This window comes from Mizuhopecten yessoensis, unplaced genomic scaffold, assembly GCF_002113885.1.
Source record: "Mizuhopecten yessoensis strain PY_sf001 unplaced genomic scaffold, ASM211388v2 scaffold1511, whole genome shotgun sequence".
Taxonomy (NCBI): Eukaryota; Metazoa; Mollusca; class Bivalvia; order Pectinida; family Pectinidae; genus Mizuhopecten; species Mizuhopecten yessoensis.
The window spans coordinates 910,438-930,785 of record NW_018404083.1 but is presented as its reverse complement, the minus strand read 5'-3'; the positions used below and the strand labels follow the sequence as shown (position 1 = coordinate 930,785).

Sequence of the window (20,348 nt, the reverse complement as noted above, 5' to 3'; positions counted from 1 at the left end):
CCATTTTTAAAGACTTTGGTATGTCTCGGCCAGGGGACAGAACCCAAAGCCTTCCTCACAGGGGCGAACGCTCAACAAATGGCCAAAAGTGAGGCATTGTCAAGGGAGACATTAGGAAGAAGAAAGTTATTTAGAAAGGAGAGAAGAGATAAGGTCCCAAATTTAGTCGCCTCTTACGATCATGCAATTGGGGGCAGCAGGTACAATTCTTACGCCCTACCTGCAGGGTCTATGAATCAATATTCAGTATTAAAGGTTTCATTCAGTAAAAGAAGTTGGATTTACCTAGCTACTAGCCATCGAATGACTGTTTTAACTTGAGCTGTTATCCAAAGGCTAACTAATATATATCCACATGAATTTCATAGGATAACAGTTGCTGCCTGAATTCCTTTTTCTCCTTATAGCTACTTTTATTATGTTAATCCTTAAGTGATTATTCAGCTTATATTAATGAAGCTGATTTTTTTTATGTCAAACAGGACCACACGAAATTAAAAGTAAAAAGTATTTATACTTCGTAGATGGACCAAACTGGGGGCACCTGCCTAACCACATGGGTTTTCTCTGGGTATTCTTGTTTCCTTCCACATTAATTAGATGCCCTTCACACTTCCCTCCAGGGCAATAATTAGAGTTTATTATATAACCATTTTGATATCATACCCCTTATATCAGCCCGAGTGTCCCAAGATCAGCCAGTGGGACCGAAGACCCCGAGGGCTGATATCAGGACCAAGGGCTGATAAGAGGTGTAGACATATGATAATAGTGATTAAAATAAGTTCGAAAAAATTGTTTCAAAATTGTTTCAAAATTATTTCAATTTTAACGACAGACTTCAAAGCTAGCTGCTTTCATCCTCACAAGGCTCTTCAGGTTAATTTCACAACATTGTGACATCGGTTGATCATAAGATCGTATTTTTTTCTATACTTAACTTACCTACTTCACATTGACATTGAATCTTTTGAATTATTTATCAAACTGTTGTTTTTTTCTTTGCTGTTGTTAGACAGCCACTACTTTAAAGCATGTAAGTGGTCATTCGGTTCCATATATTTGATCTTGCGTTACACTTACAGGACCACCATTAGTATCAATGCCTGACCTAAATGAAGCAGTGGAATGTTTAGGCGTTCGTGGAATGGAGCTGTTAACCAGATTACCCAGGCTTTTTGTTGAGCAGGATTACGATGCATAAGTCCTTACCATGGGAACAGACAGGGTGCTGGCGTTGTTGCCCTGTAGTACATAACTACAGCTGACCATCAGGTAGTCCTTATAGCCCTTCGGGGCATTCGGCTGCACCACTGACCACTGCTTATGTTTCATTGCCACCTGTCGAAGAAATAGAACGCAAAAAAAGATAGAATTTCAACCATAGCATTCCCTTCCTCTTACACTGGCTGGTATGTGGCATGCACATTTGTATGTGATAATCAATTATGGTAAAGAAATACCTCATATTTAATATCTGTAGCAAGCAAAGCTAACCTAGCTTGGAAAATACAGGGCTACATTCGTGTATCTTGGTTGAAACTGTACGTGTGGCGCAGACATTTTCCACGATAAACCGTGCAAAATTTTCCTGAGGTCAGCCTCGGTCCAGATCTGTGCCTGTCGTTTTCTTTACAGGATCAACCAGTTGAACCGTTTCAACTGGATACGCGACTGTCCCCCCTGTCTTTTATTTTACTCGTTACATCAATTAACGTTTTTGTTTTTTTTTAAACATTTGGAGGTTATTATTTTTTAACAAGAAAATATAGCCGGTTGTACATGTTTGCCTTTTCTAAAGAATGGAGGCCCTTCACTTCATTTTTTAATTACATCTGGAGAAACATTCCTTAGGCCGTACCTGTCTCCTGATAGAAAGATACAATTCAAAGGGATTGGGAGGTTTCTCATAGGACACCGGCGGCAGTTGTACAATTGGAGGTGGTTCCGGTGGTGCAGGCTGCGATACAGTATTTGTCTCTATTTTTGATCGTAACTTTCGCTTCCTCGGGTACATGTCAAAAGCCTCCTCCTCCTCTTTGCTGTTCTTTGAAACACTTGACGTTGGTTCTTCTTTAGGTGATGTGTCATTGTTCCCTGTTAACAGCACATGATAATTGTATGTTATAAAAGGTCACATAAATTTCCATGCAGAAATTGAAAGACGGTGCTTTTTTACCCTTGTACATCTACATTTCCATAAATTTGTTTATAAATATGCATACACATATATATACTTTGTGCCAGACAGTGCCATGCATTCTCATCATCATAAAGCTAGCTGCTCTGTGCCATTTCATTATTTCATCTTTTTGGCCGAGAAAAGATAATAAATTGTAGGTTAACAAACCTCATTTCTTACTGTGTTGTCGTCTTCTTGGCCCGAAAAGATGAGAATCAACAATTTAATTATCATTGTTTCGTCTTTTTGGCCCGAAAAGACAAGAATTGACAAATCTTCATACTCATTCTTTCTCATTCGTGATCAACCAAAAAATACGGAGCTACAAGAATTTAAGTTACTAAATGTTGTCTTTTTGCCCGAAAAAAGGCGAAAAATGAACAAAATCGCAAATCAGCCACGATATCATGCGGTATGTGTATAAAGGTACAGACACTGGTATTTTTACTGTATAAGCAATAACCACTATATTGGCAACATTTAAACATGTGTGCACACCATCTGTAGCTATGATAGCTGGATACATCAATATTACATATATATATATATACAGGTGGAGATTTTTTCAAAACCTTCTGGTATCTTGGGCATATGAATCCTTAATTTCTACTCAAGATGAACTCAATGAAACTACCAAATCTTGTCTGTTATATTTTGCCCATGAAATTGACCAGATTACCTTGGCCTGTCCCAGCTGCAGTTCACTAGATTTGTTTCAGGACCAACTCAATTCATCATCTCATGAATTCAAATCAACCAAAGGAAGATTAAAATCTTAAATATTTACAATAAAAACTTACAACCTGGGTGCCGTGCCAGCTTTCGACAGGATATATAATTCTGCAATATAAAATCTACCTTGTTTTTCCTGTTTATCTCCACCCTTCTCTGGTTTTTCTCCCTTGTGATGTTTTTCGTGCGTCTGTTTTTGCTGAAGTGCAGCCTGTGTGTGAGATCGTAAGGTCCTTGTGGATCGCTGTGTACTTTCTTTGTCCTCCTCACTTTTTTCTTTCTCCCTTTCACTTTCCTTACCACTACCACTTTTGACACTACCAGAATCTTTGTCCCTGTCCTGTTCCCTCTCCCGGTCTCCGGGTAGACTCGGAGTAGCCAGACCCTCCTCCACAGAATCTACCGACACAGACTGTTTACAATTTTCTAACACCGAGACTTTGTCATCTTTGTTTGTATCTTTTTGTGAACTCTGTTTATCACTGTCCTTTGATGCTGTGTTACTTTCCCGCGACGACGGGCGGGAGGAGGCGGGACTACTTGTAGTAGGAACCCCCTCCTGCGGAAGTGTTGTCATGGGGATGGGCTGATTCATTTGTGATGATTTTGCTGCGGCTTCCTGTTCTTGTGTGGGATTTATCACGTACGGAAGTGCATGCTTTGAGGAGTGTGACTTCACAAAAACCGACTCCAAGCTAGCCGTTGAGGTTGATGCCTTGGGGGGAATTATGATTTTTAATGGTGGTACTTTTGGCGATGTTGGTCTACTGTAACTTTCCCTGCCATCCTTGTCAGACTTTGGAGAATTGTTTTCTTGGTCCTGCTCAGATTTAGTTGGACTTTGTCTGCCCTCAGATTTTGTGGATGGCAGAAGATTGCCCCACTCATCAATGTTTTTGGGAGAAGAGGAGGAGGACGAAGAAGAGCGTAATTCCCATTTTAGCCCTGAGGACGAGGCGAGGGTATCACCGCTCCCCGCCCCAATGTTATGACCTCCTCCTCCCCCGTCCTGGGAGCCGTTAATACTACTCACAATCATCCCACTAGAAACACTGTTCCTCCTTGGAAATGACATGGAACTAGTGGCGACAGGAGCTGTCCGTTCCGATCCTAATCTGTCCGACGAAGAACTCACTACGGGTACAACTACACTTTGAGAATTATGTAACTCACCGATGTTCTTATCGACCACAGTTGTAAAGAGAGACGACAATGTAGATGAAGATGAAATTACCGGGTTGGTGGTGGTTGTGCTGACTACGGAGGTGGTAGTGGTATTTAGGAGAGCGATTGGTTTGTGTCCCACACCGTTACCGTGACCGGGATCCGACACAGATTCTTTTAACTTGGTGCGATTGTTCGAGTTACTGCTATGCGGAATGTGTGTAGACTGTTCCCCAACACTCGCCCTCCTACCACTCTGTGACAACGTAATCAATGATGAGGATGTCAGTGATGATGAGGATGATGCTAACACAGATGCTATGGAGAGGGGAGGGGGGTCTTTGAGTTCACTATCACTCTGTTCATTATCACTAAAATGTGGAGAAAACGCTTGTGTTTCCATCATTTTGAGGTGGAATTTTGTTGGGGGAGTAGGAGCCGGGTTGACCATTGACTCAGCATTTTGACCATCTGGCTCTAGATTACTGAGCCTCTCAAACTCACCCATACCAAGTCTTAATCCAAGCTCAACACTAGAGGAAGAAGTCACTTTTGTTTTACTACCTGATATTACACTTGTCAAGGGCGTGTGATCGTCCACACGGTTCCCAGACGTATTCCCCTGACCTGAAAACTGGCTCAATCCTTCTCGGACATTGAGCCCCCCGAGCCCAGTGAGCCCAGTGAGCCCAGTGAGACCACTAAGCCCAATTCTATCTCCACCATGTCCTACGTGTCCACTAAGCCCTGCATGTCCGATTCTATCGCCACCTAACCCAGAGTGTCCGAATCTATCGCCACCTAGCCCGACATGTCCAATTCTATCGCTACTTAGTGGCCCAATATGTCCCATTCCTTCACCACTTAACCCTATTCTGTCCCGTGTTAACACACTAGGCCCAAGGCCATCTTCACTGTCCATAAGGTTGACCCGCACTTTGTCCAAACTCCTAACACTGTCCAGCTGAGGGTCATATAGGTCACTATCCACACTGGACACTGGACTGTCTACAGACAAGAAATCCTTGTGTTCACTTGGCCCCATTGTAACACTATATGATGTGAAATGAGGTTCTTTTGAAGGTTTGTCGTGAAATTCGTCAGCTTGTTCCCGCTGAAACTTCAGAAACAGACGACGAGGTGATGACATTTTTTCCGATTTGGGCATTAGCGACCTCCTACTGCTAAGCGCCAACTGATTGGAACTTCCATCTTGTTTTGGCAGTCTCGATAGGTAGTCTGTAACACAGAAAGAAACACTTCATAAAGAATAGTGTTTGGGTGATTTTTCAAAATTTTGGTAGCCTGATAAATTTCTGTGATCTGGCATCAAACAATTATACCAGATCACTAGTAAGACGTACGAGGTGGAACAAACACGGAAAGCCTGCACTTACTTAAAAGTAGTTGCTAAAGTAAGTGTCGTAGAATGTTGGGATACCTCACCTTGACAATTAGTAGACAACCAACATCAAACAGCAAGATATCCACATGATATATGCCTACAGAAACTCTGAGGAAAACAACAAAATGTGATCACAGAAACCCTATCGTAGGCAAAACAACATCCTTCGCATGCTATACTCATTGATTTCCAGGCATAGGAAGAGTAGCTCGGCCTCGACAACATCGTTGGGAGTGATAGACACTAAATTTTATATAATTGCGTTCTTTTATCCTTCTTAACTCATTCACCCCTACCTATCTAAACTGGACTTGCCCAGTATTTGATTTGGTAAGGTTGAAATGTGACTTCAGGGGTGAATGGGTTAAAGATAGATCCATCGTATACATTGGCACCTCCTCAATCTGGACATGGTAATCCTTTAAATAAGCTTTTTTGACACTTTCATCAAGTGACAGAATAAGTGACAATGTTAACTTCTTGTTTCATCAATAAGGAAACATCCTTATTACAGAAACACGTGTTCAGTTTAACAATGTCATGCTAAATCTTCATCAATTAAAGTTTGTTCAATTAATTTCAGTTTAACAATGTCATGCTATATCTTCATCAATTAAACCTTGTTCAATTAATGACAGTTTAACAATGTCATGCTATATCTTCATCAATTAAACCTTGTTCAATTAATTTCAGTTTAACAATGCCCTGCTATATCTTCATCAATTAAACCTTGTTCAATTAATTTCAGTTTAACAATGTCCTGCTATATCTTCATCAATTAAACCTTGTTCAATCAATTTCAGTTTAACAATGTCATGCTTTATCTTCATCAATTAAAAAGCTTGTTCAATTAATTCCAAAAGATCATTTAAAAGGGGCATCTCCTGAGACAGATTTTAAATTGTGAAAATATATATACTACTGCAAATGTCACTGATAAATTCAGGTGGCCACTATAACAGTTATACAATAGCTTTTTTGTCCTAGAAAATAAAATTCTATAAAATACAGTTAATTTATTAGATACAACTGAACTCAACTAAAACACTTGATTCCTCAAATGCCTTAGTACTTGAAAGTTAAAGCAACTGATATGGATATGGACTCGGAAAATGTCAGTAGTTTCGTAACCCGTTTTGACGTCCTACACGAGTTCCCCCTGCAGTCCAGTTCGCTGAACTAACAAAATTTTCCCTGGATACTGACCATCAGAGTCTGTATTTCTGTTATCCTCGTCCTTCAGAGACGAGTTACTCTCTGGTGAGGTGGGTGAGCGGGCGTCGTCCAGACTTGAGCTGTCACTACTAGATGTGATGATTTCCTTCCTCAGCAGCTTCACCATGTCTGGCGTGGCCGCCACATCCATTGGCGTCTTGCCCTGAAGATTTGGCTGAAGCGGGTTGGCGCCATGCTTTAGGAGTAGCTCCACCAGCTAGGGGAATCAAACCACAGAGAAAATAAGTCAAAAGTAATACTGATATAATACTACTTAACCCTTTCACCCCTATGTGACTTTAGTAGACTTTACTATGCATTGATATGGATGAGTCCATTATGGTCTACAGTGGTGAAAGGGTTACATAAATGAAATCCAATTTGATGTAACAACCCATCACTTATAGTTAGCCTGTTAAATGAACCCATTCACAATTGAAAATAGGCAATTTCTTCATGAGTTGTTTTTACCATTACCTTCAAAACATTACCATAACTAACATCATAAATAGATCATTGAAAGATTATCAAGTGATGAAATTAAAGTATACATTTCATTCACAAAAGACCTATTCATGAACTACAAGCCTGCATAATTGGCTGAAAATTCCCAAATTTACACGTTGACATTGAACCTGTCATAATGCATTTAATGTCATTTCATTTTGAGATGAAAATCATGATGCCATGCATATATTTGGAGCAGCTTTGCCAACCAAAACTTCTGTTGATGAAATACAATACTTTGATTTTTTTAAAAAGATTTTGTTGTTGTTGTGATTTTCAGGATATTGCCCAAGTTGATTTTCTAAAATACTTAGTAGCCTGATAAATTCCTGTGATCTGGCATCAAACAATTGTACCAGACAACAAGTAAGACATACCAGGTGGAACCAATACGAGAGGCAAGTCTAACACTTACTTTAAAGTAGTTGTGAAATTAAGTGTTTGTAGAATGTTGGGATACCTCACCTTGACAATTAGTAGACAACCAACATCAAACAGTGAGATATCCACATGATATATGCCTACAGAAACTCTGAGGAAAACAACAAAATGTGATCACAGAAACCCTATCGTAGGCAAAACAACATCCTGCTTTATACGCATGGATTTTGAGGCATGGGAAGATCTAGAGCAGCTCGGCCTCAACAACAGTGTCGTGAACTCTAATTTTACATCATTGCATTCTTTCATCTCATTCACCCCTACATATGTAAGCCTCGGCTTTGATAAGGTAAGGTTCAAATGTGACTATAGGGGTGCACTCTTTTATTTCATTCAGCCCTACATATGTAAGCCTCGGCTTTGATAAGGTAAGGTTCAAATGTGGCTATAGGGGTGCACTCTTTAATCTCATTCACCCCCCCATATGTAACCCTCGGCTTTGACATAAGTAAGGTAAGGTTCAAATGTGACTATAGGGGTGCACTCTTTTATCTCATTCACCCCTACATATGTAAGCCTCGGCTTTGATAAGGTAAAGTTCAAATGTGACTATAGGGGGGCACTCTTTAATCTCATTCACCCCTACATATGTAAGCCTCGGCTTTGACATAAGTAAGGTAAGGTTCGAATGTGACTATAGGGGTGAATTGGTTAACTGAAGCAGCAAATATTCCACAAACAAATATGGAAACTACTGAACAAATATGAGGTACAAATGACAAAACAAATCGGCAATATTCATTAATCCTAACACTACTACCTTTCCATGGCCGTTACATGCAGCGTCATGTAAGGGGGTGTCGTTTTCTAGTCCCTGGACGTTGACGTTGGCCCCAGCCTTCAACAGCTGTTTGGCGATGGGTAGAAAACCTCTATTACAGGCCTCATGTAGCGCTGTCCACCCTGTGAACATAAAAAATCTAGGGTAATAACAGAAAAAATATGTTCTGCATTTCTATTTACTTTACTTTTTCATGCATATAACTTTATTTTGGTTGACTTTAAAATATTAGAGTATGAAATAATGTCTTTGTAAAAATATTTTTTTAACAATTTTTTTTTTTGAAGAAACATTACTGATATTTTCAGATGATTCAAAGGCTGTATGGTATCAATATGCAGTCAAGTTTTTTTCGTAGTACATCATATTTCATTTAATTGTAAGTGTAGGACACCTCACCGTGATTCTAAACACAAAAGCTTCAAATCAAACCAATGTGACATCCGTTTATATTTGCCTACAGAAACTCTGCAGAAAACCAGATACTGTCATCGCAGAAACCCTATCGTGGGCAATGCTTGATTTTGTTTAAATATAATTAATTATGTTCTGCATTTCTATCTACTTTACTTTTTCATGCATATAACTTCATTTTGGTTGACTTTAAAATATTTGAGTATGAAATAATGTCTTTGCTAAAATATTTTTTTTAACAATATTTTTTTTTGAAGAAACATTACTGATATTTTTAGATGATTCTAAGACTGTATGGTATCAATATGCAGTCAAGTTTTTTTCGTAGTACATCATATTTCATTTAATTGTAAGTGTAGGACACCTCACCGTGATTCTAAACACAAAAGCTTCAAATCAAACCAGTGTGACATCCGTTTATATTTGCCTACAGAAACTCTGCAGAAAACCAGATACTGTCATCGCAGAAACCCTATCTTGGGCAATGCTCAATGCTTAATTTTGTTTAAATATAATTAATCATGTTCTGCATTTCTATCTTCTTTACTTTTTCATGCATATAACTTTATTTTGGTTGACTTTAAAATATTAGAGTATGAAATAATGTCTTTGTAAAAATATTTTTTTAACAATTTTTTTTTTTGAAGAAACATTACTGATATTTTCAGATGATTCAAAGGCTGTATGGTATCAATATGCAGTCAAGTTTTTTTCGTAGTACATCATATTTCATTTAATTGTAAGTGTTGGACACCTCACCGTGATTCTCAACACAAAAGCTTCAAATCAAACCAATGTGACATCCGTTTATATTTGCCTACAGAAACTCTGCAGAAAACCAGATACTGTCATCGCAGAAACCCTATCGTGGGCAATGCTTAATTTTGTTCAAATATAATTAATTATGTTCTGCATTTCTATCTACTTTACTTATTCATGCATATAACTTTATTTTGGTTGACTTGAAATATTTGAGTATGAAATAATGTCTTTGTTAATATATTTTTTTTAACAATATTTTTTTTGAAGAAACATTACTGATATTTTTATTTGATTCTAAGACTGTAAGGTATCAATATGCAGTCAAGTTTTTTTCGTAGTACATCATATTTCATTTAATTGTAAGTGTAGGACACCTCACCGTGATTCTAAACACAAAAGCTTCAAATCAAACCAGTGTGACATCTGTTTATATTTGCCTACAGAAACTCTGCAGAAAACCAGATACTGTCATCGCAGAAACCCTATCGTGGGCAATGCTTGATTTTGTTTAACTATAATTAATTATGTTCTGCATTTCTATCTACTTTACTTTTTCTTGCATATAACTTAAAATAATTTTTTTAACAATATTTTTTTTTGAAGAAACATTACTGATATTTTGAGATGATTTCTAAGACTGTATGGTATCAATATGCAGTCAAGTTTTTTTCGTAGTACATCATATTTCATTTAATTAAAAGTGTTGGACACCTCACCGTGATTCTCAACACAAAAGCTTCAAATCAAACCAATGTGACATCCGTTTATATTTGCCTACAGAAACTCTGCAGAAAACCAGATACTGTCATCGCAGAAACCCTATCGCGGGCAATGCTTAATTTTGTTCAAATATAATTAATTATGTTCTGCATTTCTTTCTACTTTACTTATTCATGCATATAACTTTATTTTGGTTGACTTGAAAATATTTGAGTATGAAATAATGTCTTTGTTAAAATAATTTTTTTCACAATATTTTTTTTTGAAGAAACATTACTGATATTTTTATTTGATTCTAAGACTGTATGGTATCAATATGTAGTCAAGTTTTTTTCGTAGTACATCATATTTCATTTAATTAAAAGTGTAGGACACCTCACCGTGATTCTCAACACAAAAGCTTCAAATCAAACCAATGTGACATCCGTTTATATTTGCCTACAGAAACTCTGCAGAAAACCAGATACTGTCATCGCAGAAACCCTTTCGTGGGCAATGCTTAATTTTGTTTAAATACAGTGTAAATATCACAGATAGATAAGTCTTTTGGATTCTGAGATAAGGATGGTACCCTGCTTTAAAGTTTATTTGTAGTAAAAGTGGACCTTGGCCTTGAGACTTTTTAAACCCCTAATGCATATCTACATATCACAGTGTATCGCTGTGTCAAATTTTAGAAAGGCAAGTCTTTTGAATTCCATGATAATTTCCGAAAACAAAAGTGAGGAGGGACAGTGTAATTTTTGTACAACTATTTTTTCTGGATCAAGTTTAAAATATAGCACTGTATACCAGATAGTTTTTCGCCCAATCAAACTTTTGCCCTTCACTGGTAAAATCCCTTTTTACCAAGTTTTAATTTCATCCTATACATTTGATACTATTATGTACATTTTGTTGTTTAATACTAAAGTTCGCTGTTATGATAAATTCGCCCTCATTACAGAGGGTGAAAAGCAAAAAATTAAACTGCAGCGAATATTTCCCATTGTGGCTCATCTTGAGCAATCATGGGAAAATGTTCCCGAGGATGATTGGAGTTTATCTATTCTATTGAACAGTTCAATATACTACTGTTTGAAAATGAGAATGATTCTACCTCTATTACAATTTACTGTTTTTTCTGGACATCTTCATCTCCCCCTTTTGGTACACATAAACAAAATTATTGTTAGAATATTTCTAAATGTTTCTTTGACTTGTATTGTTGGATACCCGACAATGACAAGCAGTATAAAACTGGATATCACACAGCGAGTAATCCACATAATTTATGCCAACAGATACTCTACAGAAAACAAGAATCTGTTATCGCAGAAACCCTAACGTTGGCAAAAGTAAAGCTAGTTTTTTTTTAAATAATAGGATTTTGTAATTTATATGCAGTGACTAAAAGACAGCTTTTTAATAAGTATGTTGTGACTTAAATGAAAATTTTATGAACAAGTTGGAACTTCCTGAAGATTTTTGAACAGCATTTCATCCCTGCCATTTCTTTTTCTTCAAAATCGGTAAATGATAGGTTTAACTGTAATTATAAACAATCTTAAGGATATTCTATAGATGAAGTTTGTGTCAGTTTTTTCCCATAAACCATATATTTATTAATAACATAGCACCCAAAAATAATCAAGATTTCAAAAATGAGCCTGGGTGTTTGCAGTGCATTATCCTTACATACTTTTATTATGAGTTGTCAAATAAGTTCACTTAACCATTTGCTGGAAATCTTTCATATCTTAATGTGAAATCTTTTGCAAAAGGGGTCGCTTAATAACAAAGTAGGATATATCCTTAATTTAATTTAATTAAAAGTGTAGGACACCTCACCGTGATTCTCAACACAAAAGACCCTATCGTGGGCAATGCTTAATTTTGTTTAAATACAGTGTAAATATCACAGATAGATAAGTCTTTTGGATTCTGAGATATCCAATATTTGTACAAATAATACACTGCTAACCGGCAAAGTCCGCCACGTTGACGTCAGCTCCGGCTTTGATGAGTTTCTTCGTTTGTTTGATGTCCCCCTTGATGGCCGCAAGGTGTAAAGGTGTTTCTCCGCGCTCGTTGCGCTTGTGAACTTTTTTGTCGCCGGGAGTACGCTTCGGCCCGATCTGACTTACTGGCTGAGGAGAGGTGGGTTTGGATGTTGAATCTAAGGAGACGGAACAGAAAATGGAATCATGTTCATCTAAATGCATTTGTGTATAACACTATACTACTGATGTGAATTTCAACTGGATTCTTTTAATTAACTCAGAGAAATTATTTATGCAAGTATACACACTGCAGGGGTAGAAAATAAGGGTCGCCCGATAGTTTGAGATTTGCGAAATCTCAAGATGGAGAGAATCTGGATTTTAGTGGTTCTAAAATCCACTACTCTGATTGATAAGTCAAAATTTAACATCATTTATCATGTTGAATAATATTTGGTTTGTGGCATTTGCACATTGACTTGTATAATTGTAAACTTTGTTTGTAATTATTTTTTAGCCCTGCATTGGGATTACTAGTATATTGTATTAGGTACCCTTTTAACCCATATCTTTTAATGTGCGTCCCAAAACTAGATTATGCTTATTACATATCGTAATCAATTTATTCATCCAATGATCATTTGCTGTTGGTACCAAGAAAATGCTCCACAGTCTTGTCATAAATGTATTGCATAGAAAAACATATCGAAATAAATAGCACATAGAAGTCTGTCTGAACATTTTCACACATCTTCGTGACCTCTTTATCATCCACAGACAACAAAATAATTACCTTTGAAGTATAAAGATCACTACAGTGAAATTTATTTAGTCCTCCAAGGTATGGTTTTCTATTCAGAAATGATTTATCACTGTATTTCATTGTGATACATTTCTGACTGAATCAGAAATTTTGTAAAGAAACCAATTAACTTTCAATGATTTTTGACGTCCAGGACATCAAAATTACCTTGTGATGTCTCATCTGTTAATCGCATCAGAAACAACATTTGCTGACGCTCTGAAAGCGGGCCAGTTCGGGGAGAAGTGATACCACTGGGATTTTTGGGAGTGACTGGGGCATTAGATTGAGTGGGAGACGGCTCAGAGTTTAACGGCTTCTTCCTCTTTGGGGTCGCTTTCCTCTCTACAACATATAAATGTATACATATGACACGTACCAGAGGTATTTCAGTACATTCTGACATGACAATAGAAGAAATGCATACTGTAGTGTTATGCATATTTATTTTAGCAGTAATTTGGCATTAGATTAGGGCATATATACAATATAGCACTAATGAAAATAAAGGATGCTCAATAGCTAAGAAGATTTTGGCAGCATAGCTGGCCGAAATATATGTAGACAAAGAAGTAAAATCAAAAACCCTTCTAGAGGTGTGTTGAGCATCCTATATCTTTCATCATGCTTTATTAGTGGGGAGCCCCAGGGAACATACCCCGGATCCACCCTAGAACGCTTCTGCATTTTTTGGACATTAGGAGTGTTGGATTGCCTTATTTAATTACAAAGTAGCACTGAAATTAGCATGCTTGAATTATTACTTCACTAAATTTATTTACTTTTGTACATAGTTTTTGATATACCTGTTCATACTGTGGGTACATCAATTCAACAACTTCCTAATCTGTTTCTATTAACACCACAAAGTATAAGAAATTCTTGCAAATGACAAAGCAAAAAACACTTCAAAAGTTGGAATAGTTCATTAGGGGGGGGGCGGGTATTGTAGAATCATGTGGATGAAAAAATTCCATACTCAATGTATTTTCCCCCTGATGTATAACTTTACTTTTCCCTTAATTTTTCAAACTGGTACATGCATAAACATTTTTTTTTGCAAATTTCTTTAATATTTACTTTTTAACGTTATTTTCTAATTTTAAGAACTGGTGATGAAAATACCCAGCAAAAACATATCCACGTCTGTTGAGTTCTGAATAGCGTGGATTAAAGTTAAAAGGCGTTAATTATATACATGGAACAGGTGCAATCTCTTCCCTCTGCTAGTTGTTCACAGCGTAGCAGCCTCATTGAATCTGTTTGTTAATTGTATCTATTAGCTAGCCACAGCTAACTGTTAATTTACTACAGGCCCTCTTTGTATCGCTCACCTGTTTCTTTTGTTACATGAAACTGACATATAGGTAAGACCAAATTTGGTAACGAGAATACACAACATTTTAACATCTCTTAAATGCTTAAGATATTGTTGTTTGAAATTTGAATTTTAAAGCTTTTAACCCACATTGACCATTGACTCCCGACTTGCAATTAAGGTTGACCTTTGACCTCATTACTGTAATAAAGAAAACAATTCACACAGCTGGTCTAGCTAACACACCCAAGTATCATGTCCAAGGTCATTTTAATGAGGAGAATTCCATCCCAGGTACCTACTGGCCAAATAGCATGACCCTGGGACTTATGGAACTTGAGAAGAAGATTGTTCAAGCTTTTAACCCATGTTGACCTTTGACACCCGACTTGCACTTAAAGTTGACCTTTGACCTCATAACTGTACTTGAGAAAAAGATTTGCACTGCTGGTCTTCATAACATATATCCAAGTATCATGACTCTAGTTCAAATGGTTCTAATTAGGATATTTGAAGTTTTTAACATATTTCACCCCAATGACCTTGAAAGTAGGTCAAGGTCATTTTAATGAGAAACTTTATAGCACATTATCCCAGGTACTTACTAGCCAAATATCATAACATTGACATTGACATTTGACCCCCCGACTAGCACTTAAAGTTGATCTTTGACCTCATTACTGCAATTGATAAAAAGATTTGAACTCTTGGTCTACATAACATACCCAAGTATCATGACTCTAGTCCAAATGGTTCTTAAGATATTGTTGTTTGAAGTTTTTAACATATTTGACCCTAATGACCTTGGAAGTAGGTCAAGGTCATTTTAATGAGGAAACTTAATAGCACACTAACCCAGGTACTTACTGGCCAAATATCATGACCCTGGGCCTTATGGAACTTGAGAAGAAGAAATTGTTAAAGCATTTAACCCATGTTGACATTTGACCCCTGACTAGCACTTAAAGTTGACATTTGACCTCATTACTGTAATGGAGAAAAAGATTTGCACTGCTGGTCTTCATAACATACCCAAGTATCATGACTCTAGTTTAAATGGTTCTTAGGATATTGTTGTTTGAAATTTTTAACATATTTGACCCCAGTGACCTTGTAAGTAGGTCAAGGTCATTTTAATGAGGAAACTTTATAGCAATCCATCCCAGGTATCTACTGGCCAAATATCATGACCCTAGGACCTCCAGTTCTTCAGAAGAAGTCGTTCAAAAGAAAAAGTTGATGAACGGATGACGGACACCGGAGTACGGCACAAGCTCAAATGGCCCTTTGGGCCAGGTGAGCTAATAACCGATTTCAATATTTTGTTTGTTTTATAATATGAGGCCCCCTTAAAGGTGAATTTGGAGTTTCTGAACATGAGGGGAATTCAATTAATTAATTGCACATCATGAGCAGACATGGGTTGCTTCATAACATGATAATCATAATGCTATATAGCTCTTCAAAATTCTGATGAGTATTTCATAATAACTCCACAAAATCATCTTGTTTTACTTATACCAGCTGTGCTACCTTCAACAAGAGCTGTTGGAGAACAGCATATATAGCTAGCCTATTGGTGATATATGTTGTAAGATAGCAAATATCAATAGAAACAAATGTACAGTATAACTTCAATATAATGCCTGTCATTTCATTTGCCACTACACTTACCGCCAACATATTTTCAGGTCTCTAATTATGTTTTTCTTAATAATTTCTTATACATGTACCAGTTTTGACCCAAAAAATAGTGAAAATATAATTCAGAACATTGCTTACACCCCATATAAATACTTCAACCTTATAATAGACAACAGTGTATATATGCTGCATGCACGTTGTAATCTAACACCACACCAAAGTTCAATTAGGCTGTTTTTGGCCCTTAATATATGAAAATATGGTTCAGCACATTGATTACACTCAATATAATCTCCGGAAAAGTTGCGTTCAAAATGTTCAAGAAGTTGTTAAGCTACATGATCTGGTGTCTTTAGTGCAGTGAAATAGTCTACCAATTGAATTTAAAAAAATGCTTCTTCCGTTATTATTTCATTGATGAAAAGTTTAAACTTACACCAATTTTTTTTTTTTTATTAAAGGTTGTATTTAGGTATACATGTATTAAAAGGTCTTTTGAAAATCATGAATATTTCAAATTTGAGAGATAAACACAGATAACAAATTTATAGATAACTGATATTTTTTTTCATATTTACCTTCGTCTTCACAAGGACTGGATTCGGTTGCCAGGAGTTTTCGTTTCAGTGTTTTATTATCTGACTGGGGTGTCCGTACAAAAAGTGTCTTCTCCTGGTAAAAAAACAGTGTTAAATGTAATGATGAATTGAATCAATAGAAATAAATGATATATAAACTTGTATAAATTTTCAAATCCAACTTTGTGATATTTCTCAAATGGTAGAGATTACAATGTATACAATTGCCCCTTAAATGTTAGTCCAAGACTGAAATAGGCAATGAAAACGTTTACCTGAAACAGAAATTCTACTTCGAAAATGTTCGTAAAATACACATGGCCCTGCAACCACTTTCATGGAAATGTAGATAAATGCAAAACTTACCAAACTAAGAATGGATCTAAGTGCGAAGTCTAACCAATTGCAAAGTCAATGAAGAAGAAAATATAGGTCAGTGATCTCAATTTTTTTATATATACAATGTACTAAATCATTGTCTGAACTATCTATACATAAATTTAACAATTTGCGTTGCTACACATTACATGTTAACCCTTTCACCACTGTAGACCATAATGATGGACTCATCCATATCAATGCATGGTAGAGTCTACTAAAGTTACATAGGGGTGAAAGGGTAAACTGTGTGAGCCAAAAACATGGGGACATTATTTGCAATGAATAGTTCCAATGAAATGTAGTACATATAGGCCTCATAACATAAATAGATTTACATTTCTAGGAAGTGATTTGTACTTAGACCTGATAGAATGCACTTACCTTTCTAGGAGGTGATTTCTTGTCAGACATATCCGGCAATGACAACACTGAGTATTGTAAAGAAGGCATGCAGACTTCTTGACACTTGAACTTGGTTCTAGGTGACCAGACATTTGGCTTTCTTTGTTGCAACCGCGCAAATGTGTTCTTTGTCATTTATGCTTGGCATCTGAAATGGTTTTCAAAAATGATTCAAACTTACAATCACCTATAGATTAGTCACCAACTTAAATAATGTTGCTAAAACAACAACAAAAACTGATTTATGCAGAAATATAGTTAGCTCTTTTTGAAATGGTTTTCAAAAATGATTCAAACTTGTATACAATCACCTATTGATTAGTCACCGACTTAAATAATGTTGCTAAAACAACAACAAAAACTGATTGATGCAGAAATATAGTTTGCTCTTCCATCACAGCAGGAAACCGGGCTGGGTAATATAAGTTAACTGTATATGAGCTTTATATAGCATGACGCTAGCAATAAAGATCAAAGTTTTCTTTAACCAGATGCTAACTGATGAAGAAAGCTGTTAATTTTATAACAGGTGAACGTGCTTTCAAACATCTGTACGCTAGTCAATACTTAAGATTCCTGAGGCTTTTTTTATAAACAATTGCAAAGTCGGTTTTCAATTGTGTGTCCATCTGCAAATGGTTACTTATGGTGCAAGATGTACATGTAGTAACAGAAACATTACCGATACTAATTCAAAGGTGAATTTGTTTTATTTTAATACGTATATATAGTGACCTAATTTTAATTGGTGTGATATAAAATCTAAAAGTTCAGCGGAACATTCTTACTGTGAATATGGCAGGTTTTCATGCAGTAGATTTAGAGATAAAATAAATGACTTTGTTTGCCGCAAGCAAATCTTCAAAACATACAAAACTAGATGCGGATACCCTCATTTCACAAATGAAACCAGTCCTGTTACTTGCTTGTTTCAAATACTGGTTCATTTGTGCACGTGGGGGAGGGTTTTGAAAGTGTGTTGGTCAGCTGTTGGATAAATAATACACGCTCGTGCATTTGTCTATATATTTAAATATTTACTAAATGAAAAGTGTTGTTGCATTGCAAACATGGTAGATTAATACTAAATATAGAAACTAGGATGATTTTTCTCTTCTCTCCTTGTCTGAAATATGCTATATATACAAAATAAGCAACATAACGTTACCAATAGTATATATAGACATTCTATTATAAGCTAAGATAGAACATGTATATTACTTGGTATGCACTCCTTACTGTATAACGTACCTACATGTATCCTTCTCTCCACCCTTTTTTTCGACTAGATATATATATACTACATTAAATATTTATAAAATGAGAGACTCAAACAGAAAGAATGAAAGTATGAACATAATTGTATAGACTGATACTTTGGAAGTATGAGAGAACTCTTGCATGATGACGCTAAGTTCTTTTAGAGAAGCTGACCCCGGAGCTCACTATCCCTCAGTCTTTGAACATATTTGTTGAGTAAATAAAATTGATATATATATATAGTTAGAAAAAATAATAATCGGCAAAGACTGGTCCCTGATTTCTCAATAGACACATTATGTCATTTTGCCATTAATTATCCTGACACATATTTCGTATGGAGGTCTTTAAGATAGGTTAATTAGGAAAGAATGATTTTGCTGTTTGAAAAATACCTTCATTTTTTTTTTCTCCAATACTGTTAATTAATATTCTATAACATAAACTGGTAATATTGTTTCAGAGCATATTTTATGCAAACATGTTTTCAATATATATATAAAATATAGAAAAAACTCTGAATATTTTAAATTAATTAGTTTAGCCTAAATACACAAATTGAAATAAACCACATTTTGCTCATGAGAAAGAAAAAAAAAATACATATAAAAAATGTAAAATGGAATTGATACATGTACAATTTACACAGGAAACAGTTTCTCTCTCTTTATATACTGGCCTAGGTAGCACAATAAGTTCACGAAAGACAGCATACTTCATTGTGTACATATATATACACATGAACACACGTTTACAGCAATAGTGATTATCTCATACAGGAAGTAAACATCATTTATCTCCCCTGACATGAGGAATTCAACATGTCTGACTGAGTGCACATGACCCTGTTTCAGATACAAAACTCAGTGAAATTTCAGTCACTACGGCAGAATTTTTAACCAGCAAATAAATCAAATGATGTATTTAAGTCTCAACATACAGCATAAACATGTGTAGACTTAGATGTCTTGTTTGATGTTTGTAGTCAGTAATTTAAAAGCACTGTAAATGTCCGTCTGTGAATTGTATTGTATTACAATATCAAAGTAAATTGACCTTTGCCTAGATTTACAGGCCCAGCACAAAAGGCCAACCGAGGGGTCATGACTAGAAGCAATTTGCTCAACATTTGTGAAAGGTCGACAATGAAAATTTGCAATCTGATTGCATTTGGTAGCTACATGTTCTATAAGTTAGGATTAAATTAATTATGCAATGTCCCTGTACAGGGTACTGGCAACTGAATTTTTGATATTAACTTTTAAAATAACTAACAAGTTTACAAAAAAACAAAAAAATAAAACCTTGCATTCTATTTACTTTAAAGACAACAATACCTTCTAAACATAAGCGAGTTTGAAGGCTAATTTTTCAAGAGACTTGATAATATATTGTTACAATACATCAGAGCAATTCATTAGAATGTTCACCTCTGAATTTTGTGGAAAGGTGAACGCATGCATAGAAATAAATATAACATTAATACAATTTACAGTAATTTTTAACTTGCCAATATATATCAATATTTCATAATAATAAGTTGCCAGTCTATATATAAAGTATGTTGCCTTTAGGCCTACGATCATAGCTGGTATGGATTGACCAATCAATGAAGAAAATACATACCTGCATAACACTAAACTGATAATTATAATTAC

At 35.9% G+C, this 20,348-nt stretch overlaps 1 protein-coding gene across 1 annotated transcript in view; it reads right to left on the bottom strand.

The window, feature by feature from the left end:
- LOC110463612 (ankyrin repeat domain-containing protein 11-like) overlaps positions 1-20,348 on the bottom strand; it is a 32,701-nt gene that overhangs the window by 9,299 nt on the left and 3,054 nt on the right. Inside the window, exons 2-10 of the mRNA XM_021518362.1 lie at positions 17,410-17,578; positions 16,648-16,741; positions 13,276-13,452; positions 12,287-12,481; positions 8,407-8,549; positions 6,690-6,915; positions 3,041-5,317; positions 1,862-2,097; positions 1,213-1,341 (exon numbers count right to left, since the gene is read on the bottom strand). Of these exons, the coding sequence (XP_021374037.1) occupies positions 1,213-1,341; positions 1,862-2,097; positions 3,041-5,317; positions 6,690-6,915; positions 8,407-8,549; positions 12,287-12,481; positions 13,276-13,452; positions 16,648-16,741; positions 17,410-17,565 (3,633 nt within the window). The 5' untranslated portion in view covers positions 17,566-17,578. The remainder of the gene's footprint in view (positions 1-1,212; positions 1,342-1,861; positions 2,098-3,040; positions 5,318-6,689; positions 6,916-8,406; positions 8,550-12,286; positions 12,482-13,275; positions 13,453-16,647; positions 16,742-17,409; positions 17,579-20,348) is intronic.